This window comes from Telopea speciosissima, chromosome 8, assembly GCF_018873765.1.
Source record: "Telopea speciosissima isolate NSW1024214 ecotype Mountain lineage chromosome 8, Tspe_v1, whole genome shotgun sequence".
In the NCBI taxonomy this organism is placed as follows: domain Eukaryota; kingdom Viridiplantae; phylum Streptophyta; class Magnoliopsida; order Proteales; family Proteaceae; genus Telopea; species Telopea speciosissima.
In genome coordinates this window covers 20,644,318-20,671,519 of record NC_057923.1, presented here as the reverse complement: position 1 = coordinate 20,671,519, position 27,202 = coordinate 20,644,318, and the positions used below count along the sequence as shown (strand labels likewise).

At 40.0% G+C, this 27,202-nt stretch overlaps 2 protein-coding genes across 2 annotated transcripts; both read right to left on the bottom strand.

Annotated features, from left to right (window-relative positions):
* Positions 1–4,147: 4,147 nt before the first annotated feature.
* LOC122672132 (putative esterase C31F10.02) lies at positions 4,148–24,182 on the bottom strand. The gene is made up of 3 exons (XM_043869629.1): positions 23,964–24,182; positions 10,757–10,897; positions 4,148–4,374 (listed from the first exon to the last, which is right to left on the bottom strand). Exons 1-3 carry the CDS (start codon positions 24,180–24,182, stop codon positions 4,216–4,218), a joined length of 519 nt encoding a protein of 172 aa, XP_043725564.1. The 3' UTR covers positions 4,148–4,215.
* On the bottom strand, positions 13,166–17,522 carry LOC122671062 (40S ribosomal protein S7-like). The gene is made up of 2 exons (XM_043868154.1): positions 17,292–17,522; positions 13,166–13,747 (listed from the first exon to the last, which is right to left on the bottom strand). Exons 1-2 carry the CDS (start codon positions 17,520–17,522, stop codon positions 13,166–13,168), a joined length of 813 nt encoding a protein of 270 aa, XP_043724089.1.
* Positions 24,183–27,202: the final 3,020 nt, after the last annotated feature.

Sequence of the window (27,202 nt, the reverse complement as noted above, 5' to 3'; positions counted from 1 at the left end):
CATAGCGAATGGTGTCGCCCACGCCAACTCGGTAGCCCTCATGGACCTTCCCCTTCACAAGGTCGTACAGCTCCTTCGAGACCTGATACTCCTCAACGGCCTTCCTGGCGGCTTCCTCCATGGCCTGTGGCTGGTGAGCCTCCAAACCCAATAGGTCCTTCTGGATGCTCGCGGTCTTCCTCCTCTCAAGATTGAGCTCCCGCTCCAGTTCATCCTTACGATCCGTCAAGCTCTTGACGGTCTCCTCGTGATCCTTGGTCGTAGTCTCGAGCTTGGAGATCTGGGCCGTGGCCTCCAAGGCCTGCTGCTCCGTGACCTTCCTCTTCTTCTTCTCCTCCTCGCACGATGTGGTGAGGAACTCCATCTGCTGAAGGACCTCACTAGCTTCGCGAACAACCTGAAAAGAGGAAGCTACATCAGAGCATTTCTGATATACAAGAAGAAGAAAAATAATACGATAAGGACGAGAGGTTACCCTAGCGAGATCCATGGCGAACGAGTCCGCCAGATCGTCGTTCGAAAGGCTGTTGATGGTAGTTAGGTCTTGAGGAAGACCATAGTCCATCAGCTCTCGGGCGACCTTCGGGTCAGTAAAGCCCTAATCACCCTCATACACATCCCATTTGAAGTGGAGCTGACGCCTTCCTTTTGATGGGGCCTAGGATGAGCCTCCTCCAGCACCCCCTGGGTAGTGTCCAGGGGGCTTTCTCCAAAGTGCCCTTCTCCAGGGTGGTCTTCTTGGGGATGCCTTGAGGTCCACCACCTCATCGCGGGCCATCTCGTCTCGAGTCCTCTTCTCCTTGGAAGGGACCTTTGGAGGCAGAGTTCTTGTGGGGCCCTCCTTTCCCTTCGGGGGGGATGCCACCTTCTCCTTTGAAGGGGCTGTAGACGAGCCCCCAATGGAAATGCCCACGGAAGAGCGGGTCTGCCTCTGGGACTGCCTCTCCAGTGCCTTCTTCTTGTCCTCGGCCGCAGAGGAACAGAGGTCTTTGGGGTCAACCTTGAAGTTCACTGCAAAATAAACAAAGAAAACAAAGTCAGGGACTCAGTCTGCGAATCCATGGCAAAAGGGAAAAATAAATTGAAAGGAAAGGGGACTCACCCCGAGCTGAGCTCAGCTCGTGCTGGACCAACAGAGCCTCATTCTTCAACTCGCGTACGTCGAAGGCCATGCCCTGCACACACAAGCTGAGAGAAATTGGTTGTACTGGCTCAGCATGGGGACCCTATTAACAGTCTTCAGCTGAACCCGCTCCCACTCAGCCTTGAAGGGGTCCTTGGGAATGCTCGCATAAAGAAACGATCCTTCCACTTCTTCGCAGACTGAGGCATGTGGCATATGAAGCGCACAGCCTTCAACGACCCCCTCATCCCCCGAAGGGCCAAGTAGAACCACTCATCTGTGGTCTGCTTTAGTTGGATAAAGTAAACAAATATGGCCCACGATGGCCTACGATCTAGCTGGGCGAAGAACATGTAGAAGCTGATGAGCTGCTCCCAAGAGTTTGCCACTAGCTGACTCGGAGAGATGGTGTAGTGGCAAAGAACATCTACTACAAACTGGTGGACAGGTAAACACAGGCCGCACTGGAAAGCGACCTAGTACAAACACACGGTCCTGGGGCACGGGGTGTTTGCCCTCTCCTCCAAAGTTGGGACAAAAGTGGCCACATTGTCAGGGAAGCCATATCGGTCCCTCAAAGTGGCCAGAGAGCGCTCAGTCAGAGTGCTCTCCCAGGCCTCCACCCCAGTGGCTTCTTCTTCGGACTCCCCTTCCTCATCTTGAGCTCCACCGCCTTCGGCAGTTCGCTCCTCCAAGCCCTCAGCCGGGGTCAGGGCCCCCATGCTGGGGTGGGCAGAAGAAGTTTGGGCCAAGTGGCCATACTGAGTTACAAATTTCTTGGACCTAAAGAGTGCAGATCGCTCTTCCTGGGTCCTCTCAAAGCTGACTTCGGGGATAGAACCCCCACTCATCCCAGAAACTTCGTCAGAGACCTTATCGGGCTGTGACTGAGAAGAAGCAGAAGACATGGTTATAGAGATCTTACTGGCTAGAAAGTTCGCGAGAAGAAGGGCAAAGTTCGCAAATGAGGGACGACGCTCGAGCGAAACAAACAGCACGAGCACGTCGAGGCAGAAACTGCTGCAAGTATTGGCCAGTGACCGGAGGAAATAATAGAGCACCAGAGCAAGGAACAGCAGCAAGGAGAAAGCAGAAAATCTCAAAATCGCAGAGTAGCAGTAAGGGGTACAGTGGGGAAGAAAGCTCCAATTTATAGGCCAAAGAAGGGAGAAGAAACGTCCAGATCTAACGGTCAAGAGCAAAACCCATTGTGGGGTGGGGAGCGATCGTCGTTGGGCATACCCAAGGCACCATAATGGGCCATGCCACATGGCTACCCATCAATGGGTACTTTTACGCGACAGAGATCGAGAGGCCATAGGTCTTGCTTGGACCTCATAATGCCTATGGCCTCGTGTCCAGCTGTGTGAGGAACATTAAACGTTGCCAAGCCGAAACGGTGAAAGTTCAAATCGAGGCGCCTTTATGACTTGAGCCACGTGTCAACTGACAACTGGAACGTCAAGTCATGCCCAGCCAACGAAACGTCACCTCCGCATGCGCGAAAACAGAGGCCGGGGAATTCAAACCGATTCGACTCCCCTGGGCGACAACGCCCAAGAGAGTGGGGGGCTTGTGATGGGTCAAGGACCTTGCCACCTCGAGAACGAGTTGATAAGTGCGTGGAGATCGAGCTAAAGCCACGCGTGTTTAGGCGCGAGCCAACGACCTCGTTCTGAACTAGGCCAACCAACGACATGCACCGCGGGGCGCGATGCCACAATCCAGTTCGTGCCACAGCGCGAGCTTGTTGCGCCATCGTCCAAATGACAACAACCTGGCCCCAGCCAGCAGGAGGGGCGACCTCCATACTTCGCACAAACGCCTCAAGGCTTGCCATGAGCTACCATGGCCCGAGATTCTCGCCCACATTGTGCCAAATCAGGCGCGTGGGAAGTTAAGGATAAACATTATCCCCTCATCTCTCCTAAACATTCTCACTCCACTCCGAGGATCTAGCTTTCTTATTAGGGCACGATTCTTCCCATCACCCACCTTAAGTAAGGGAGGTAGCACTTATTACGATCATCTGAATTCAACTTGGATTATCTGTTGCTCAGGATTCTAACTTAAGGATTGGAGTGAGATCACCGGCGACGTCCGGTACTCTCTGCTAATCTCGTCTTGCAGGCACAGCACGCTCCGGCGAGTTTCTTGACGCAACAGTTTCCGTGTAGAATTGCAGTGCTAATTGGCTGCGATATATTAGGACTTGGATAGGTGTTACCTTCCACGTGGGGATTGTATCCTTTTATAACTATATTTCTCGTTCCGGATTGGTCGGGAACCTTGCAGGTGCAACCTAGCGGGATGGAGCTGCTCCATGCAATTGTGGCCCTACCATGCGTCGCGCCAGTATTGGCGAGCCTTATTTTGATATATCATACCTAAAAATTAAAAGAAACACTCTAATTTTCAATGTTTTGGGTGGGGAAAAATAATCTAACAACAATATGTCGCAGAAAAAAAGAATAATACGAAGGTTAAGGCTGCAACACGGTCGGGTTGGGCCGGGCTTTTTAAAACCCTAGCCCAACCCTGAGTCCCTTTAGCTGGGCCCAGGCCCGCCCTGACCCTGACTCAAGGCCTGATCCAGCCCAGGCCCGCCCTGATTGGGTCGGGCTTGGCCTAATGGCCTTGGCCCTGCAATAATTATTAAATTAAAATAACAAGTCTAGAGAAGATGTGTGAGAGGAGACTTGAACCCAAGACCTTTTGGTAGCAATTGGTTTTTCCACAATACAAACTGCAAGTGCGCTAAACAATTGTTTATATTAGTAATAGCTTCTATTTTTTTATAAATAAAGAAATTTCTTCAGTGCCAAAATCAGAGTAAAAAATCAGGGTCAAAATTAGGGTCGGGCTGAACCCAAGGTCTCAACCCTGACTCAGGACCAGGAATTTCTAGCCTTAACCCGCCCTCAGGGACAGAAATCTTAGCCCAGACCCTATTCGGGCTCAGGGCGGGTTCGGGCCGACAAGGCCAAACTTGCAGCCCTTGTCGAAGGTCTATATAATAGCTTGAAATTTTCAGAATTTGAAGGATAAAGAAGATATTGGCTCTGGCCATTTGAAGTTAATTTAGGTCGAAATCAAAGCCTAGTTCGGAAACCTGAAATCGCGTTGACTTGAGACTGCCATAGCTTACCCAAAGCAACCACCACACGATCCTTCTTCCTCCTAAACTCCACTGTCGTCAATGAAAGCTTTCCTCTGTGTGCTACCACCTTAGCTTCAATCTCCACTTCTTCCTGCAATTATAAATGATTTATTCAAGTTTTTAAACAATCAGGTTGGAAATTGAAACTGGAAGACAGAAACCTCGATCTTAACCGTTGAGAAGTACGAAATGTTGAGACTAACAGACACTTTGAAGTCGCCTGTGTAAATCGATATCGCTGCTGCCCCAACTGCATCGATTATGGTTGCTATCGCTCCCACATGGCAATTCCCTGTTCTATCCTGCAGATTGTGAAAACAGAGCTCAGAGCTACAAAAGAAAGAGAAAAGAATTCAAGGCAGGATACAGGGAGAGAAAAGAAAAAAGAAAAAGGGCTGAGATGATATCGGAGTGAGTTATACAGCTAATTCTTTGTGAATGAGGTAATTGCAGAGTATAGAACCCCTTTGAGCCTCTACGATCTGGAGACCGTTAAGGGTTCGGTACTTGATATCTTGACTTGAGCATCTCTGCCCATGCTTTTCTATCCATTTCTTCGTTTCTTCCAAGGAGATCGCTTCGTTTCTCCTCATCCCACTCCCCTGTATGCTTTCACCTCCACCCGCTTCCCCCATCCTCTCTCTCTGATCTTTCATCCCCCCTCCTACGGGTCAATCATTCACAGAGAAATTTTTAATGCGTCGTCTGAAAAGGGTAAGTAAAAATTTGATTTCAAAAAAGAAGGGAAAATGTTCTACAACGTTTAGCAGGTCACATCAATTTTTATTTTAAACTTTCAATATTCTCTCTCCTCCATCTTCTCGTGTTCCCTTCTACCCAAAAAAAAAATAAAAATCTTCTCGTGTTCCCATCTTCCCCCATCCGAAGATTGTCAATTGTTCACTTATTAATCCCGTTCAAGGTTATCAGTCCGGTTTCTTAACTTTGGTCCTAAGAATTCAAATCATAACTTGACCCATAAACTAGCAAGTTCTAAATTTGAGATCCAGGACCATTAACTAATGGGTGGATTGGTTTCGATTTTTATTCGATTCCAAGTAGTTCAAGATTGGAAGAAAAAAAAGTTTTCTAACACATATTAAATATATTTTTTTATTTAAAAAAAAAAAGAGTGATGGAATGAACTACACCATTTGCTTTCCTTGGAAGAAAAAAAAATTATATTCAATAAAAAAGAAAGAAAAAAAAACTCACTTGATGTGCATTAAAGGTTGAAATCAATTGATGAGTTGTAAATACTTGATAATCAAGACACACTTGATGTGCATTAACGGTTGTAATTATTTAATGAATTGTTACTGCTTGATAATTAAGATCCACTTGATGAGTTTTGAAATTTGTAATCAATTGATGAATTGTAACCATTTGATGTACATTAAAGGTTGAAATCAATTGATGAGCATTAAGATTTTTAGCGGTATTATCTTCTTCGTATAGTCAATAATATTATAATAAGATTAAATTCAATCACATGAGATATGAAACCAACCATCAATTTTTTTTTTCTTCTCAAATCACAAACTAATCCATATTACATCTCGTTTTATATTCAATAATATTATAATAAGACTAATTTCAATAACATGAGATTTAAAGCCCACCATCAATTTTTTTTCTCAAATCACAAACTAGTCCATATTACATCCTGTTTTACATTCAATTAATAAATAAGAATACCACCATCCTCATCAATTAAAATTATTTTAAGACATGTTCTTAAGTTAGCATTCCCACCATCAAATCTTTAGTAAAATAGCATATGGGAGTATGGGACAAGAAGTACAAGTCAAAATTGAAAGACTAAAAATAAATAAAGGGCCAATAGTTAGGATGTGGATTTGTATCGATTCCAACTGTTCGTAATTGGTTTATCAATTCTAAAAACGTTGGGAGACCAATAACTTAATTGATAGATTTAGAACTGGACCAATAAGATTGATCCAAAATCAGACAATAAACTATTGGGTGGGTCGATTCTAGTTCCTAGTAGGTTGGTTCCGATTCGGTTCTCAATTCGGTCTAAAATTAACACCCTTACCCCATGTCCCCACCCCTTGGTCTGATTGGGATTTTCTTCTCATGCTAGCAGCGTTTATATCCTCTTCCCAAAATAGACAGAAAAATTATGTGAGGGATATTTTCTATCCTATAATTTCTTAAATACTCTGACCTTCTTTTTTGATTCCCCTTAAAAATAGGCCTGTAAACTGATTGGATTCGGCTCGAATGTAACCGGATTCGGATATTTTTTGGTCAAATACGGATACCTCTAAACGGATTCGAATGGATTCGGATGCGGATCAAATTTGGATTTTCAACCATCCGTTTACACCTCTGCCTTGTGTAACTCAAACCTTCCTCCCCCTAATGGATACAAGTCACTCTCAATCCATAGTTTTAGATCATGATTCTCTTTTCCTCATATTCTAGAACTTGTTGAATTTTCAAAAACCCCAAAGATCGTTATTTACTTAATTTTTTATAATTAAGTATTCGGATTCGGATTTCTATCGGAGTATCCGGATTTTTTTCTGGATATCTCTAAATGAATACGGATGCCCCTAAACGGATACGGATGCGGATCGAATTATGATTTTCGGTTATCCATTTACAACCCTACTTAAAACTTCAACCTCCCTTTCTCCCTTTGTACATTAAAATCTCTAAAATAAAATGTTCTCTCTCTCTCTCTCAATAATAATGACAGACGATTGAAATCGAGAAGTAAAGACGAAGCGCTTCTCATTTCTTAAAATTTTCGATGGATCAACACAGTTGAGATCTAAATTGAAGACAAAAGACAACAAGTCAAACAGTTCAAAACTTCCCCGGTGCCATTCACAAAGCGTTGCACCTACAGTTGTTCCAAGGAGGAAGCATGTGCCCGTCGGAGGTGAAGATACTGTCGTCATTGGCTCCAATATTGTAAGGCTTCCCATTGCCATTTGATTGGGGCATTGAAGAGAAAGGAGAAGACTAGTAATTGGAATGTGGATCACAAAAGAACCATCCTCATCTCTTTATGAACTACAGGGAATGCGTGTAGGCAATTTCTACCTAGATTTAGGGTCTAGGATGTACAAAATAAAACATGATTCCATGATGGCTACAATGAAGCACAGTCAAACTAAATGGTAAGTTCGACTTAGGTTACAGACCAAGGAAAAGGTGTTAGACACCTCAATCTACCCAATTAAATCGGTCATCTTATTTACTTGGTCAAAACTATCTAAAATAACATAAAAAATATAAGATGTAATAATTAATAAAATAAATAAAGATTAGAGATATGGCACATACCCAAAACGTTTGGCTACAAAATAAAGGTTATTATATTAAAAATTATAATGAAAAAAATACATATACTTAAAACTAAAAATAATAAATTCACTATATTTACAGAAACACCATTAATATACAAAAGCCCTAACTATATGCATAAATAAGCAACGATAACCTAATCTGGTATGCATGAACCTATGACCTAACAAATCAAAACATAAATAACTGAATATCAAATGATAGAAAGTAATGAAGTAATTAAAACCAAACCAACACTATCCTATATGCATGAAAATGCATTAAATATCAAATAAAATCTAAAAATATTAGAAAGATTGAAACAAGACGAGGAATCAAATTCAACACATTTATTAACAATTGAAATGTCAGTACGTCGAAAATGATGAAAACACCCCTAGGACTAAATGAAACCTAAAAAATATGAAAAAACATAGTAACAACTAATTTTATCATCCGAGAATGCGAAATTGACTTAGAATGCATACCAAACACTGCCTATATCTCTACAAAGGAATGATCTTCTACAACATAAAAGAACGTCACAAAAATGATCTCAATGTACAAACAAATAATGCCAAACTTGTACTATTTTACCCAATGAAATAAAGAGAAATAAAAAGGAAAATGTAAGATATAATTGAGATTAGAATAAAATGTGGAGTATTTGGGGGGTGGAGACCAGACTGACTTCACTTCTCAAAAACCCTAAACTCGAATTGCAATAGTAGGGGTGCTTACACTCTCCAAACATGTTCTTGAACATGGGGAAGAGTTTATTTAAAAACCTAGATGGCATTCTTAGCCTCTTAATGAGGTTACAAATTTTAGTGGCTTCTTTGAAGATATGGATCTACAGCAGACAACTTGAGAAAGAACATCACATATAGGCTGACTGGAACACCAAGAGAAGGTTTATAAAAACACCAGCCAGAGAAATTGTTGCCAAAGGCTTGAACTAAAAAATTGCCACCCAACAGTGAATTCAAATCCTTCGATCATGTTGATTGGGGTTGTCATATACTGCTACTGTCTATTCACAATATCAACAAGCTTGGTTTATTATATGAGAGCTAATGGAGCCGTTGAGGGACACCTAAGTCCTTCAAAGCTGTCTTTTTCCATCTATACCGCCTGTTTAGATCAAGATTTCTTGTTCTTTTGTAACCAAGATCTGATTCAACTCCATTGTTAATATTGTGGATAACACCAGGATTTTGCGGAAATCGCCTATTAAGTGCGGGTCTTAATGGCACGAGATAATGCCGTAAAAACAAACACACTCAAGAAACACAGGAATTTACATGGTTCGACTTTTAACCTACATACACGGGTGAAGACGGCGAGATGATTTCACTATTGAACAATTGGAGAATATAAAAACACACTCTCTCACACTAACCCAAAGCTAAGTACACCCCTTGAATTCTTCCTATCTCTCAAACAGAAATATTACAAGAACTCTATGTAATGCTTGGGTTTTCGGTACCTTATGAGTTGTGTCCTTAGTTCAAATTCCTTGCTTTATTTATAGGCAAGGTAAGGGTGCTAGGTTTATCAAAAAAAAAAAGGTAAAGGTGCTAGTAAACAAAGAGAAATCATCACGGAACTCCTTTTTCTAAAACCCGTGAACAGTATATGTCATGTGTTAAACGAAGCAATCTAAATATAAGAGGTGCAGCCTCATCTTTGACAAAATGGGCAGGTCGGTGCTATCCCTCTTTGAATTTAGTAACCTAACATTTTCCATCATTAATATGATAGAGACACTTTATCTCCATCTTAATGACACAACACCAACTTCCTTTGAAGTTTTCTTCCTTCACTTATGCTCCCCTCCTTTGACTTTAGACACATCAACATCACAGTCAAGATAGCAAGTAATATGAGGTGAAAAATCCAATGTAGTGGACATTTTGATCTCAAATTTTTGGTGAAATCCTCTCAATGGGAGCACTCTCACCATGGGGAAACCCTTCAATCCGACTGAACTATGGGTTCAGATGCAGAATTCTCATGAGAGAACGACTCCGAATACTGATGGGTTTTTGTAAAGAGTTGCCTTACTCACGCGCCACCTCTTCTGTTTAGACTCTTTTAACTGACTCGTCTCCTCTGTAGAGTACTTCATTGGAGACTCTTTGATCTATCTCTTCTTTGAATGCCAGTTATCAAAACTGGTTTAATTGGTTTAGATAGGATACTTCATTACACATACGCGCATCAGTTATTCGGATAGGCCTCTTGTTGCTTGCATTTCCACATGAGTAGAGGAAGAAAATGGTGTAAGAGAAAGTGAATTTGTTTTAGCCCGCGTAGTCCAATCACCCTTGCAGAGGAGCTTGATCAATGTAGATGGGGATTTTGATTAATTGATTGGGGGTAATGCTGCAAGTGACTCGGGACCGCGCCGGTCCCAGGAATTCTCGATTGCATGATTGCATCACTGCAGGATGTTGAAGCATTCTCTTATATAATCTTAGAATTTTCTCATTTTTTGCTGTGTGCTAGGTGCATGAAATACATAGTGGAGAGTGATTCATAGGAGATTAAAGCAATAAATCACTGATGCTCAATTGCTGATAGAAAGACCTTAATTTCTTGTAAGTCTTGTCTCAAAGCATTTTCTGTTGTGGTCCATTCTGTTCTGAACTGCATATTCTCAATTATGGATTGGTTCTGAGTTTTAGAAATTCACTCTACTTTTCATTTGGGGTGGGAAGTAAGAAAAACCTACGAACAATATTTCGGAGAACAAAAGAAGAAATTGACTCAGTCCGTTTGAAGTTGATTTTGGGTCGAAATCAAAGCCTAGTTCGGAAAGGTTGAAGACCTGGAATGGCGTTGATTTGAGACATCCATTGCTTACCCAAGGCAACCAGCACTCCATCCTTCTTCCTCCTAAACTCCACTGTCGTCAATGAAAGTTTTCCTGTGTGTGCTACTACCTTAGCTTCAATCTCCACCTCTACCTGCAGTTGCACAGAGATTTGCTTAGTGTCCGACTAGATGATTGGGTTATGGGTTTCAATCTAAATTCTAGCCCCACCACTCATAAAAATCAATTGGACACCACTGACTGTTCTATGGAATTCAAATTCATGAGAATAAGCTGAAGAGCAATTGGGAATTGAAACGGAGGAAGAAGAAACCTCGATCTTAACAGTTGAGAAGTAGGAAATGTTGAAATCAACAGAGACTTTGAGGTCCCCTGTGTAAGCCGCTATAGCTGTCGCCCCAACTGCATCGATTATGGAAGCTATGGCTCCCACATGACAATTCCCTCTTCTATCCTGCACAGATTGTGAAACCCCTCAAAACACACTCACAAATATATAACAGAAGTTCAGACCCACAAAAAAGAATAACAAGGGAATTTAAAGTACGAAGGATACAGGGAGAGAAGAAGACGATTAAAAGAGAAAAGTAGAAAAGAAAGGGTGATTGACATCAGATTTTACAGCTAATTCTTTGTGAAGGATTTGATTGAAGATTATCGAACCCCTCTGAGCCTGTACGATCCGGAGACCGTTAAGCAAAATGTATTGTATATCTTGGCTGAAGCGTCTCTGCCCGAGCTCTTCCATCCATTTCTTCGCTTCTTCCACGAAGATCGCTTCGTTTCCCATCGCCCCACTCCTGCGTATGCTTCCACCTCCACCCGCTTCGCACCTACCTCTCTGTCTAATACCTACTCCGATCAGCCTCTCTCTCTCTCTAATACTTACTATGATCAGCCGATCTCCAGTTCTCCACTCACTCAAGGGGCAATGAAAAGAATTACTTTCCGAAAGACGCCATATCTTCTTAAAAAAACCCATACGGAAATATATCCGGATCCGACTCCTCTCCAAGGGAGCTCAGCCCAAGGGTTTAGGGGTGTCAATAATGCCCGGCTGAACCCGCCCTGAGTTCGGTCCGGACCCGACCTTGATCTGTCAGTCCAGAAGGTGAGTTAGGGTTGAGTTTTAGTCTGACCCTGGAAGGGTCGGATCGGGTTTCGGGATAAGACCTCCCGGCCCTATATTAGTTATAGGTATATATTTGGGGAAAAGTTTCATACACGGTCGTGTATAAGAGGAATCTTTTACATTGGATTTTAGTAACTGTCAGATTCAAGGGTTTTAATATAAACCGTTCAAGGATAAAGTAGGGTATATACTCCTTCTATACAGTTACATTTTCAAATACGTAACTGCCTATTGTATTTATCAATAATGATTAAAGAAAAAAAACGAAACATCTTCCATTTTTTTCCTTCTCTTCAACTCCCTTTTTACTTGAAAAAAAAAAAAAAAAAAAAAAAAAAAAAAAAAAACTAAACCTTTTCTCTTTTCTGCAAAACGCCGGTGTCTTCACCTCAATCTCAACTCTCTTTTTTTTGGTTTTTGGTAAAGAACCTCAATCTCAACTCTCAATCGACCATAATCTTTTCACCCTTTTTTCTCTCATCTTACCGCCGGACAAAAGCTATTTCGATCCATTGCTTAGGGCTTCTCCCGGTACAAGTAAGATATCATTCTCCACTCGCTCTTTGATCTTTCATCTAGGGCTGGGTCTCCCTCCTCCATCTTTTTTTTTTTGGGGGGATTTTTTTTCCGTATTTGATAGCAAATTTCTTTGAGAAATTAAGTGATGGGTTTCTGTTTAAAAGGGTTATAGATGTGATTTTCTATTTGGGTTTTGTTTGATTTCTATTTTGCATAATCTTTTTACAGTTTTAGGTTGCAGTAGTTTTTGCTTCGACTATAGAAATTGCATGGAACCAGAACCAGGCAGGTGCAGAAGAACGGATGGAAAGAAATGGAGGTCCGCCAAGGGAAGTGGTTCTCAAACCCCCAATCTCTTTATTTTAGACCCAATAAGTACTCTTCAACTCATGACGAACAACAACAATGGCTTCACCCTCCCCACCACCACCACCACCACCACCACCACCACCACCAACAACAACAACAGCAGCAATGTTTCTCCAAGCTTGGGTTTCTCTCCAAAAAGTATTCTTCTGAGTGGTATATGTAAGACAGAATCATCTTTAAAATATGGGATGGGTTCTGCTTAGCATACTTTAAAGTTGGGTTTAGTTTTTCTGAGGTCAGTTTGTCTTGCAAAATTGTCTCAAATGGAGGAGAGAGTCTTCTACGGAAGAGAAGAGAAAAGGTTTAGTTGAGACGTTGAGTTGCAGAGAATGAAAATCCTGGAATTTTATTCGTTTTTTTAATAATTATTGATAAATAAAATGGCAGTCTTTTACATGTATTTGAAAATGTAACTGTATAGAAGGAGTATCTACCATACTTTACCTTTGGACGGTTCAGATTAAAACCCTTGAATCTGATGGTTACTAAAAACTAGTGTAAAAGATTCCTCTTATACACGACCGTGCATAAAAACCAAGTCCTATTTTTTTTTGGTGAATAAGTTATAGGTATATATTAATGTATATATTATCAAAGAAAAGACAAAAAACCCCTTGGAGAAAAGCCGCCGCGGCGAGAAGCTCATCCTCTTCAGGAGCCCATGGCCCTCTTTTCAGGCCAACATTACTACAACACGGCGTCTTACTCGACGATCAAGACGCAGATGCCATCATCGCCATCGTCGCCACCGCAGCCGCTGCTGTTGCCGATGTTGATCCCGATGCCGGCTTTCTCATTTCTGTTTTTTTTTTCTCTGTTTCTTCTTTGGAAGGGTTTTTTTGTGCTGTGTATAGGCTCGGTAATGTGGTACTCAAACACAACATCTTTCCCCGCAAACTTGCGGTAAACTCTTGAGAATGTCTCGCTCTTGTACTTGGTGGCATTTGAATCCAAGAAAATCTTGATGATTTTGGACCCATCAATGCAGTATCTGACACGCTTTCCAATAATCTCTGAAGGATAAACAATATCCTCCAGCATGGCATCATGCACAGCAGTTAGTGTTCTGCTGCGAGGTCGCTGGGCAGCAGAACCCTTCTTTGGAGGTCTCAGGATCCTTCGGGTAGCAATAATTTTGTTGAAAGCTTTCCTCAATCTGTAAGGAACATGAACTACAATAGCCTTACAATTCCCAGCAACATCCATCTGAACTGCTAAATTTTTGTAAAGATCCTTCAAGTCACTTTTGAGATCCTGGTTGGAAGTCTTCAAATCGAAGAGTGCCTAGGCGGAATATACCTTATATGTGACGGAAAGTGTGAGAGGGCTAGAGAGAGAGAGCCGGAGAAGATGGGAAGTGGGGAAGAGAAGTTAAGAAAGCAGAGAGAAATGAACAGATAGATAGATAGAAGGGCCTCAAGGTGGGGACCATCATACAGTAAGTGGTGGGACCCATTTTTCTTATGTTTCATTTTTTTCTAAATCTGGACAACAAATAAAAACTTTCTCAGTCTGTTTAAGAAATGATCCAGTGCATTTTGATGCTCATGTGTAACCCTAATATATGGATTTATATGGATGTACTTTCAATCCTATCAATCATGGTCAGGGTCAATCAAGACCAACCCGACCCTATCAAGGTCAATCAGGGTCGGGTTGGATCAGGGAAAACCCTGACAGGGTCGAATCGGGTTGAGGGTTTCTTAGGCCCTGCCAGGGTTGGATTGGGTTAGGGTTTAGATTAAGGCCTTTAGGGTTGGGTTAGGGTTTAGGGTAGACCCAGCCCAACCCGACCCATTGACACCCCTACCAAGGGAGTGCCTAGGGGGCATCCAAGGGTTGAGCTATGTTGCACACATCTCGACGCACACCTAGGGATGTGTGTGGCACAACCCAACAATTACATGCCCCTTGGTGGTGCTGAGCTCCTCTCTAAGGAGCTCAATCCAATTTATCATCTCAAATGGGCAGTGCACCATACTTACGAATCCTACTGTCCACCCAACACTTAGAAAGGATATAAAACACATTTGAGAGGATGAAAATCTGTACAATATGCAACCATTATCCTTGGGCAGCAACTTTGGTCAAATCAACGGGATTAGGAAAGAAGGACTTCCTTGAAATTTTTGAATTTTTTCAAAGTCATGATTTTTGTTTTTGTTTTTAATTGAAGAAGACTTTATTCATTAACTGTGTGAAACTCATGGCAGGTGTATTTTACAATTGGCCAAATGTTCTCTGTGTCGGGGGCACAAGCTGCGCCCAGACACATAGGAGTGGGTGAAATGACCACCCTGCCCTCTGAATGGCAGGCCCATGTGTATGGCTGCAGGCTGTGCTGCAGCACAGAGAACATCAGCCCTTTGCAATTTTCAAAAGAAAACGAAAAAAAAAAAGAGTAAAAAACACAAAATTATGGGTGTCACTTGGTCAGTTTGGTCAGTCAGGTTAATCAGGCTTACCCAATTTCAACCCATGCACCGTGACTGCCTGTTTAGCTAATCGGGTTTAGCTTGGACGGGTTTGGTCGGGCTCGGTTGATCTAAGGCTATAAACGGGCTACTTGAATCGGGCTTTAACCGGGCTTTGGGCCTGTTTAACTCTAGATGGTCTTTAAACGGGCTCTGAACGGTGCAACCCTAAAATTGGTCTCAAAAGCATTGTTGAAAAAATCATGTTTTTTAACTCGACTCGCCTTTTAGAAAATATGATGACTTGGCCTAGTCAAACTTGATTAGACCAAGTCATTTTTTTTTAAATACAATAAATAATTGCCCCACCCACAAACTCAAAGCAAATGCATCAAGACAAGAAAAATTGTATCTTAATTTTCCAAATTGAGACTTGAGTGAGAGAGAGATGAGAGAGAGAGAGAGAGAGAGAGAGAGAGAGAGAGAGAGAGAGAGAGAGAGAGAGGAGAGGACTTCTTTATTTATTTGATTATTTTGGTAAGAGAAATAGCTTATTTTCATTCATTAACATTTATGGTATTATACGTTGCTAATGTGCTTGTGAATTTTGAAAGATGCAAAGTTGCAACGGGAAGTTGAAGGATTGTGGAGAAGGAAGTCAAGGGACCCTAGGATATATCTAAAGGCACCTATGCCATTATAGTGGAAAGCGACAACCAAGAAGTTCTCAACTGCTTACGTGAAGCCTCTAAGGAAGTGTCGCTGATTATTCAATCAATAATCGCTGATATTAAACACTTGGTCTCCTATCTTGACAATGTTTCTTTTCGTTTTATTTCAAGGGATGTCAGCACTGTTGCAGATTCCCTTGCTAGGAGGGCCCTATCCCTAATGGATAGGATAGTTTGGCCCTACTCCGATCCCTGTGTCTCTTTTGATTATATTTCAGAGACCAGGAGTGTAATCCGTTCCTTTCAATAGATTTTGTTTCTACCAAAAAAAAAAAAGGGACCCTAGGATATTTGAGTTTTACATTTATTAGTTGTTATTTATTTCATTTATTGATGTATTTACTCAATATCCATCTATTTAAGTGGTCATTTTTGTATTTTAAAAATTGACAAAACTCACCTAGTTAACAGTGACTCGGGTAAAAAAATCGAGTCTTACTTGACTCGGATGATTCATCACCGAGTCACGTCATTTTCCACCTTGGCCCAAGTCTACTGACTCTTGACCAGGTTTCCCAAAATTTTGAATCAACTCGGGTGACTTGGCCGGGTCAAAACCTGGTTTTCCAACTATGCTCTAAAGTAGGCTAGAGACAAAAATAAAAAAATGGTTGCCCATAAATTCCCATTTCGGAACACCCATGGGTTTTAAACAGGCTCTTATACCCTCACTGCTCACCATAGATAATCTTTTAGATTTGTGAATTTAAATTTGTATTTCTAGTTTAGTGGTTAGGTAGGACATCAATAGTCATAACTCATCAGACATAAGAAATATATATAAAGGATTGAGTTTCCTTTCACAAATCATGAAAAATAATTTCTTAATCCACAGAATTTGACCTTCTAATATGTTGAACCACCACTTAGTTTATGGGCATTGGAGGGAAAAATCAAAAAAATTATAGAGAAGCCCTCTTCAATTTACAGACCTTGCCCCTGGTAGTACCATCAGAGAAGCCTAGTGGAATGTCCATATATACCTCTTCCTCTAGTTCTCTATGGAGGAAGGCATTCTTCACATCTAACTGCTGAAGATCTCATCCAAGATTTACAACACAAGATAACAATACTCTTACAGTATTGAGTTTTGCTACTGGTGCGAAGTTCTCTTGGTAGTCAACTCCATATATCTGAGTAAAGCCCTTTGCAACCAAACATGTCTTGTATCGATCCATTGTTCCATCTGCCTTCTGTTTGACCACAAACACCCATTTACATCCGACTGGTTTTTTTCCCAGAAGAAGAGCCACAAGATCCCACGTATTATTTTTTCTTAATGCTCTCTCATTTCTTCCAACATTGCTGCCTTCCACTTTCCAGCTGTAGATGCTTCCTGCCAATTTTTTAGAATGAAAATAGAAGAAAGAGAAGATAAAAATGCATGAAAAGAAGGAGAAAGAGAACTATAAGAAATGAAATGAGATATGGGATGCAGAGTGCAAGTCCTAGTACCTTGGCAATGAGCAATAGGTAGGTCGGAGGAAGAAGTCTTATCGAAAGAAGAAGAGGCTGGATACTGAGTCGGCAACTGTATAGGAATTGATGCTACAGTGGATTGAAGCTGCCCTTTGCTGGAACATCTCTTCTTATAGGTGATAACATTGGAGTCGTCAATTCTCTTTTGAAATTTACTAATGGTTCTCTGTACTGGAGTCAACTCCCCTTGAATAGGAACATCACCATCATTTGTTTCCATGGTCTCCACTGTAAAGGATTCCCTTCAGGTGAAGGGGCAGCAGTCATTGGGGGCTGGCCAGCAGCCATAGGAGGCTGAGTAGTAGCCATAGAAGGTTGGATAACAGTCGTAGGAGGTTGGAAAACAGTCATAGGAGGCTGGAGAACAGCCGTAGGCAACTGGATAGTAGCCATAGAAGGCTGGACAACAAGCATAGGGGACTGGACAACAGGCATAGTAGGTAAAAGAAGGGAAACCTCAAAAGAAGTAACCACATCTTCACTAGAGCTCTCCCCCTGAAGTGGTGGTGAAGAATAATATGAAAGGATTTCATGAAAAATGATATCCATACGGACCATAGTACGATGAGAAGGAAGATGATAACACTTATAGCCTTTTTGGGTTGGGGAATAACCCAAAAAAATACACCGTAACCCACGGGGTTCAAGTTTGCCATGAGGTTTTTTATCTCTAGCATAACAGACGCAACCAAATACCAGGGGTGGAATCACAAAGGAAGAATTCCCAAGAAAAATATCAATAGGACTATGGGAATCAAGTACTCGAGAAGACAATCGATTAATAAGATAAGCTACAGTTAGGACAGCATCACCCCAATATTGGGATGGAATATGTCGAGTAAACATCAATGCTCTGGCCACTTCCAATAAGTGGCGGTTCTTCCTTTCAGCCACACCATTTTGGGTCAGGATATCAACACAACTAGTATGGTCAAGAGTTCCATTATTAGCAAAGTATTTTTGAAATTGGGATTCCTTGTACTCAGTTCCATTGTCACTTCTCAAAATTTTGAGAGTACCCTGGAACTGAGTTTAGATCATTTTATGCAAGTGCTGAAAACATGAAAAAACTTGACTTTTTATGTGCATAAGATAAACCCATGTGTGTCAAGAATGACAATCGATAAAGAAAACAAACCAATGATGACCAGAAAGAGAGGGTTTACGACTAGGCCCCCAAACATTAGAATGCACAAATGAAAACAAGAAGAACTCCTTTTACTTGATAAAGAATAAGTAGAACGTGTCTGTTTGGCCAGAACACAAACCTCACAAAAAAAATCATCCTTACTACATTTGGTGACTAAAGCAGGAAATAAATGTGCTAAAATTCCTAATGGGGGTGACCTAATCTAGAGTGCCATTGATAAAGTGCATAAGAGACCAAGGAGTTCTGGTATAGAGGAGAAGGCAATGGTAGTGGAGAGAGGCGACCATCGTCAAGCAGGTACAATTCACCGTGCACTTTATCCAATCCAATCGTCTTTCCAGATGCCAAATCTTGAAAAACACTATGGGAAGGAAAAAAAGTTACATTGCAATTAAGATCACGAGTAATATAACTAATGGAAAGAAGATTTTAGTAGTAAAATTAGGAATATGCAAAACAAAAGACAAAGGAAGGGAGGAAGTGCAGTTGATGATTCATTTTCTAGATATGGAAGAAAGAGAACCATAAACCATTTTAACCTTGTCTTTCCTAGAAGCAGAAGAATATCTATGGAATAGGCTAGAGGAACCGGTCATGTGATCTATAGTTCCAGAATCTATGATCCAAGGATGGGAAGCTACAAAAGCACAATGACCACCAAACGGAATACCTAACCGGACAAAGTTTGAACTTGAAGGAGTAGAGGAATTGGCAGTAGCAGCGGATGTAGTAGAGGCAGCAGCAGTAGAAGTCCTTAGCACACGTAGAAATGCTTGTAGATCATCTTGGGATAGACCAATGTCTATAGTCGGGACTGTAGTAATAGTTTCAGAGTGGTTTGGTTTGTTTTTTGGCTTCTTCTTGGCAATCCATTTAGCTTAAAGTCAGCTGGTTTCCTATGAAGTTTCCAACATTTGTCCTTGGTGTGGTAAGGTTTGTGACAATGCTCACAAGTAACAATTCCTGGAGTAGAACTTCCAAGAGAGAGATTTTCAACAGGTGCAGGTGGAGCCGAGGCAGCAGTCTGAAGGGCTAATATGTTAGTAATAGGAGGGTGTAACATAGCAACCTGTCGGTTTTCTTCAGAGGAGACCAAGGCATATGACTGTTCAAGTCTGGGAAAAGATGAATGGCCCAACACTTGAACACGAATCTGGTCATACTCAACATTTAACTCAGGCCACTCGACTAAGAAGTCAGACCCTGATCTTGTCCACATGTTTTTTATAGGCAGCAATGTTAGCAGCTATAGTAGGGTGGTAATCAGAAAAGTGGTCCAACTATTGCAAGAGGCTACGTAATAGCATAGTATTTAGAGACCGACAAGTCTCTCTGAGTAGTATTCTTTCTAAGTTCATAAATCTGAGCATCATTGCCAAGCTGCCCGTATGTTTCCTTGCAAGCCAACAAAATCTGATAAGCTGTATCAAGGAGAAGAAACCCATGTGCAAGGTCAGAAGCCATAGAACCATTAAAGTATGACATGAGAACCCCATTGTTGGCAAGCCATCGAGTTTGAGGAGGACCAGGTGCAACCGGTATAGTACTGGTGCCATCAATATGGCCAGTAAGGCCACGACTAGCAATGGCAAAGGAGGCAAACTGAGACCACAGTAGGTAGTTTGTGTCATCCAGTTTGATGGGATTAAGAGGAAAACTGTGGTATTCTAATTTGCCAAGGCCATCATGATCAGAAGTAGGAGTGGAAGTAACAGAGTCACCCATAGTTGCAGCAGAGAAACCCAAATCGCAGAGAGGGGCTGTTGGGAAGATAAATCCAACAAATACTCCAAGCTAAGGGTTGAAAGCAAGGTCGAGTGGTCCTCTTGGATGGGGTATTGAAAAAAATCCTGAAAGTTGAGATCGATGAGGGGAGTTGGATAAAAAAAAAAAAGTGCAGTAGCGCTGGATGTAGGCTGGCCAGGAACTTGTAGATGATGCCCTTGGTGGTAGAAACTCATCCAAAAGATATAGCAGCAACAAGCAGCCCTAATCCCAAAAATCGATAGATGTCAGGGTTTTGGAAAACCCTGAAAAATGAGATCAATTGGGAGTAAGGGTCTTCAAAGAACTGGTAGAGGCTGGATAGAAGCTGGTCAAGGTTGCAGATGAAGCTCCAACATAGGAAAATCAGCCCTCAACAGTGGTAGTGGGGATCTTCAAAAAATCCTGGGAAACTCCAAAAACTCGGAGAGAGGACCAACGGCTATCGAGCAGAATTTATGACATGGAAAAAAGGGAAAAGGGTGGGGAGGAGGGCAACAACTAGATCATATGATCACCTCTTCAGTGCTGCCCTTGGAGAGGAGGGATGGGAACCAAAGAGAAAAGGGAGAAGAAAAAAATCAAGAGAAGGAGAAGGGAAGGAAAAAACGATGGGAGGGTGGTGGGTTTTGAAAACCTAGATCAGAGAGATTTTGGTTCTGATATCATGTTAACAAAACATATTTAGGAATAATGCTTGAATGATCAAGACTGACCCCAAGCCTTTATTCATAATAATGAAGTAGAGATTATAAGGACAAAACTACCCCTAACATAGTTGACATAGGCAATACATCACAGCATAGAACATAAAACATAAATCATGAAAGGGAAAAAGTCCAGAATACCCCCACGATATTCTGGCCCTTACAATCCAACACAGTGGATCAGTACAGACGGGTAAATATGTTAAAAAAAAAAAAATTCTTTTTTTTTACCAAATAAAAAAAAAAAAAAAAAGTAAATCTGTCCGATGGATCAGTTGGATGAGAGACCGATACCAATTACTAAAACCCTGAGTGGTATATGTATATCATTCTGATGGGAGGAGTAGTTTCTAAGTGGGTTATCAATCTTCTTGAGAGAAGGAAACTTTTTCAGTCATTTTGTTTCAAAAACACATGGAAAAAAAATCCAACATTTTTTTACATTCATTTTAAATTTTCATTTTTTAAAGGTTTTACTAGTGTAATCGCGGTTGGTTACACTAAGTTGGGTACTAAGCTAGTTTTACTTTTTGGGTAAAACTGCCAACTTAAACTTCGTATAATAGAGGGTATTTTGAATAGTGAAAGATAAGTCTCGTTATAATGTTTTACTTTTATCTCATATTAAAATGAATTTGATCTCTTGTGAGTCACATAGGATAGTGGTATCTTATTGTCATCAACCATGATTACACCAAGATTAATCCTTTTATTTTAAAAAATTGATGAAGATTTTCTGGTCAAGAAATCACAAAATTTTCTATTTACTTTCTTTCTTTTTGTCAAAATATTTAATAAAAAATCATTTGAAAAAGAGACAATTTTTCCTTTTTAAAATGAAAACAAATACTTAGGTTTCTTCTAAGCGTGCACTCAAAGCTGTGCATGGTTCAGTTCATGGGTGATGCATGACAACCCTTGAGAATTTGGTTGACTTTTCAAAACTTGTTTGTTTTACCTTTATAGCCACTATTATTCAACTCCATGTTCCAAATTTCATATTCCTCTCTCTCTCTCCTCTTTTGGTGTTCGCAACTAAATTTGATATGAAAAGAAAGAATTTGGTTGCCTTTTAAAAACTTGTTTGTTTTACCTTTATAGCCACTAGTACTCAAACTACATGTTCCAAATTTCATATTCCTCTCTCTCTCTCTCTCCTCTTTTGGTGTTCGCACATAAATTTGATATGAAAAGAAAGAATTTGGTTGTCTTTTTAAAACTCGTTTGTTTTACCTTTTTAGCCACCGGTGCTCAACTACACGTTCCAATTTTCATATTCCTCTCTCTCTCTCCTCTTCTGGTGTTCGTGCCTAAATTTGATACGGAAAGAAAGAATTTGGTTGCCTTTTAAAAACTTGTTTGTTTTATCTTGATAGCCACTGGTATTCAACTACACGTTCCAAATTTCATATTTCTCTCTCTCTCTCTCTCCTCTTCTGGTGTTTACGCCTAAATTTGATATGAAAAAAAAGAATTTGGTTGCCTTTTAAACACTTGTTTGTTTTATCTTTATAGCCAGTTAGCCACTGGTATTCAACTACACATTCCAAATTTCATATTCCCCTCTCTCTCTCTCTCTCTCTCCTCTTTTGGTGTTCGCACCTAAATTTGATATGAAAAGAAAGAATTTGATTGCCTTTTAAAACTTGTTTGATTTACCTTTATTGCCACCGGTGCTCAACTACATATTCCAATTTTCATATTCCTCTCTCTCTCTGTTTCTCTCTCCTTTGGTGTTCTCTCTTCTGTTCTTTCTTTTCATATCAAATTTAGGTGCAACGAGATGGTTTCACAAGTAACAAGGCAAGGTCATTTCATATAAAGAGTAAAGAGAGAGGGATACTATTAAATTTCTTTCATATCTCTCTGTAAAACTCTAGTACTTTCTCTTTTCAAAAAACAAATTTGGATATTAGGACTCCCCATGATAGAAAAAGGCCTATGCCCCAAGGTCCATCTGAAGTTTTCATTTTCACAACTTATCATAATTTGGACCTTGGGATGTGGATATTAATATGTAATTTTCTTACATGTTACAATGCTTTGAAATGTATGTATTTAGGTAATAATTCTTCAACTTATGTATGTAGATTGTAATTTTTCTATTCCATATTTTTCAAATCTATATATTTAAAATTGATATTTGCTGTTTTTTATTCTTCAACTTATGCATAGAACATTTTTTTTTTGGTCATTCTTGATTTACTAAGTATGTTTTGGACTGAATTTTTTGCATTTGTTAATTGATTGATTTAGGTATAAATTCTGAATTTTAGTAATTGAAGGCCTTCATGAGTTTCGTATAAAAATTAAGGGAAAAATAATGCTACCTAGTTGCATGGTCCTTATGACAAGACACAAGAGCATGCTAAAGTACCATCCTACCCCCCATGAAATAAAAAATCACATCTATATTGATGCCCCTGCGCGTATTCTCATTGGCCCCTCACGCTAGTGGGATGTTACATGACCAAACAACAATCTCTTGCCAAAAATTTAAAATAAAATTCACTTTATATTATTGTTTTTGAGGAAGGGAGAAAAAAAAAGGAGAGAAAAATCTAACAATAATATTTTATGTTTAGGAAAGGAAGGAAAACGAAGATCTATAAAGTGAATGAAATTTTCAGAATTTGAATCACAAAGAAGATATTGACTGTCCATTTTAAGTTAAAAGGGATAATTTTGGAGTCAAAATCAAAGCCTAGTTCGGAGAGCTGGAATGGGGTCGACTTGAGACATCCATTGCTTACCCAAAGCAACCAACACTCCATCCTTTTTCCTCCTAAACTCAACTGTCATCAATGAGAGCTTTCCTTTGTGTGCTATCACCAGAGCTTCAATCTCCACCTCTTCCTACACTTATATAATTATATATAGAGATTTATTCAAGTTTTTATTTAAATAAGAATCCATGAGAGAAATTAAGTAAAAATAAAGTAAAAAAGAGTGGTTTAGAAATTGAAATGGAAGAAGGAAGAGAAGCCTGGATCTTAACAGTTGAGAAGTAGGAAATGGTAAAATCAAGTGAGACTTTGAGGCCCCCTGTTGTGTAAGTTGCTATAGTTGCCATCCCAACTACATCGATTATAGTAGCTATCGCTCCCACATGGCAATTCTCTCTTCTATCCTGCAGAGATTGTGAAACCCACCACCACCACCAACAACAACAAAATGAATAAAAAATTATACTGCGAAAGAAGAAAACGATTAATAAAGAAAATAAAAATTAGAAAAGGAGGGTGAGATGATTACAGCTAATTCTTTGGGAAGGATTTGATTGAAGAGTATCGAACCCTTCTGGGCCTGTATGATCTGGATATCGTTAAGCGACAAGGATTCAAGGTTATCTTGATTCAAGCGTCTCTGCTCAAGTACTTTTACCCATTTCTTTGCTTCTTCAATGAACATCGCTTCATTTCCCATCATTCCACTCCCTCCCACGCATTCTTCATTGCTTCCTCTTCCACCCATTACTTATTTATCTCTCTTTTGTTAGAATAATCTTGGGGTTTTCACAAAACAGAGAACCGAGATGTGTACCTTGTTAGGGTTTAAGGTTTAAGCACAAGGTTACTTAAAGCATTACACTCTGAGTATCTAGTTTGGAATATCCAAACTACTGCCTCCAGCTAGTATTTATAGGAAACTAGGGTTTAAGTCAGATAGGCTAATTACTAGATTAGCCCTCATAGCCTGAGTATAAATACAAGTAGGATTATATTAGAACATATGAAGGGATATTACATAAATACCCTTACAATCTCCTCCTATGTTCTACATATATCCACCATACATGTATAGAAACCATTGTTCAATTAGTAATTGAATCAATATAAATTGAATATCAATTATTCAATAAATCAAATAATTAAAAAGTAAACTTCAAGAAATAAAACTGGGGTTTTAGATCAAAACTAAACCCAACAATAAATTTGAAGTTTCACATGCAAGTGACCAAACCAAAAGAAATAATCAAAAGGAAAAGTCCTTGCAATGCATGTGACTTTACTCATCAAGTAAGTCATCCTCATCGAGATCCAGGTTCAACCGTTCTTCTCCATTTTTGCCATTCTCTGTAATTTGTCAAATATGAATTTCATAAGATAATATGAATTTCATAAGATAATATGAATTCAATCATTTGTACAATAGTATCTAGTTCAACAATAAGAACTTAGTACATATATGGCTGAAGGTAAATAAAAAATAATAAGCATCATCATCAAGTTTCTTTACAAGAACTCAATCCTATATAGTTTCTATCATAAGGACCATATCATGTTTCCATTTGGAATACTGTGTTTGTCATATCAGTTATAGATTTATGTTGTATCATCAAATTTAGAATGGTACACCATACTATAAAAGACATATCATCAAATTTGGAATGACATAAAGACTAGCACAATATTATTGAAACATATCAGACATTTTCCATATTCCTTTGTGGAATAACAAAGTAAGGAAACTTCACATGAAAATTTGCTACACCATCAAGTTTAGAATGGTTTCACAAACCCTCATACTTAGTAACCTAACCAAGTTATCTGAAACATGTAAACTGTCCCGAATGCTTTCCAAGGCTAGATGAAATTCGAATAATTCAAAATAATACTGGGTTAGATTAAGACCTGACTAAATGGTCTTTAACCCCATCTCCCCCGTAGTTTTGAATGTTCGATCTTTGTTCAATCCCTTTGTAAGGGCATCTGCCGTATTATCCTTCGATCTCACATCAATCAAAGTGATAATCCCTTATTCTGTTCTATAATTCAGCATGACCTGTTTCAGCCTGATGTGTCTCCTCTTACCATTAAAGAGTAAGTTATTTACTATCGTCTTTGTTGCTTGATTATCACATAATATAGATATGGAGTTTAACTTAAAACTCCTCAATGGAATATCCATGATCAAATCCTTTATTCACTCTGCTTCATCTCCCGCAGAAACTAGAGCATAAAGTTTCGATTCTATAAATGACAGAGCAATACCAATCTGTCTCTTGGATTTTTATGCTACAGCTGCTTCTCCTAGTGTAAATACATAACCACTAGTGGATCTGCTGTCTCCCAAATCTGAGCACCAAGATGCATCAAAATATCCTTCCAAAGTTGGAGGATGTCCAATATAACATAGAGCATAACCTAGAGTACCCTTAAGGTATCTCAACAGCTACGTTAGGGCATCCCAATGCTCTTTTTCAGGATTACTGGTGAAATGACTCAGCATGCCTACCGTAAAGGCTATGTCTGGCCTAGTGCAACTCATTGCATACATGAGACTACCAATCAGTTTAGAATATTCTAACTGATTCACGATATCGTCTGTGTTAGGTTTTAACCGTTTATTATAGTCATAGGATGTCTCAATCGGTTTACAATCACTGTATCCCCAACTAGAAAGTAGCTTCTCAATATATTGAGGCTGACTAAGGATGATCCCTTGCTCATCGAAGCTTACTCTCATTCCAAGAATGGTGTCTACCATACCAAGATCTTTCATGTCAAATTCTTTGGATAAGGTTTCTATAATGTCACTCACTACAGAGAAATCAGAACCTAGAATCAACATGTCGTCTACATACAAGTAAATAATCGCGACCTTGTTTGACTTAGATAAAAATTAAAGGCACTTATCCGAGTTGCTGGTTTGAAAACCAAGGCTCTTTACTATCTTGTCAAACTTCTTATGCCATAATTTAGGTGCTTGTTTAAGACCATAGAGAGATTTATGTAATTTATAAACTCTTTTTTCAGAATCTTCCATGACAAACCCTCCAGGTTGGTTCATGTAGATTTCTTCTGTTATATCTCCATTTAGGAAAGCTATTTTTACATCCATTTGATGCACAACATAGTGTTCAATAGATGCTATGGCAAGAAGAATCCTTATCGTTGCCAAATGGCAGACCGGGGAGTAGATGTGAAAATAATCTATCCCTCTCACCTGGGTATAGCCCTTAGCTACCAACCGTGCTTTATACCTGGTTATAGACCCATCCGGATTAAGTTTCTTCTTCAGTACCCACTTACACCCTATTGTCTTGGCCCCTTTAGGTAGATCAACAAGGTGTCAGGTCTCATTTTACATTAAAGAGGTCATTTTCTCGTCAATGGCTTCTTTCCATAGCAGTGAGCCCCTAAATCTCATTGCTTCCTTATAGGTGGATGGATCAGCCTCTAGATGGTAGGTCACAAAATCCTCACCAAAATTCCTGGGTACTCTATCTCTAGTAGATATTCTTCTACGTTTTGATTCAGTAACCATTGTGGGAGTAGTGTCAGAAACAATTGATTCAGATTTCAAAGGTACTTCTGTAACCATTTCAGTCAAACCAGGCAAGGTCAGGCCTTTATCTCTGAGGAATTTATCTTCAAAGAATAGGGCATCCCTAGATTCTATCACCACATTGGTTGATAGATCCAAAAACCGATCTGCAGCACTGTCTTCTACACAACCTAGATACATACAAGTGTTTGTTCTAGTTCCCA

Excerpts from the sequence above, each read along its gene's own strand:
- LOC122671062 (XM_043868154.1), bottom strand. The coding sequence starts at position 17,522 with ATGCCTGTTGTCCAGTCCCCTATGCTTGTTGTCCAGCCTTCTATGGCT. Across the intron at positions 13,748-17,291 it reads GACCATGGAAACAAATGATG|GCACTCTTCGATTTGAAGAC; the intron begins GTGATGTTCCTA and ends TATTCCGCCTAG.
- LOC122672132 (XM_043869629.1), bottom strand. The coding sequence starts at position 24,182 with ATGGGTGGAAGAGGAAGCAATGAAGAATGCGTGGGAGGGAGTGGAATG. Across the intron at positions 10,898-23,963 it reads TCCTTCCCAAAGAATTAGCT|GATAGAAGAGGGAATTGTCA; the intron begins GTAATCATCTCA and ends CAATCTGTGCAG. Across the intron at positions 4,375-10,756 it reads TCTCAACTGTTAAGATCGAG|GAAGAAGTGGAGATTGAAGC; the intron begins GTTTCTTCTTCC and ends TTATAATTGCAG.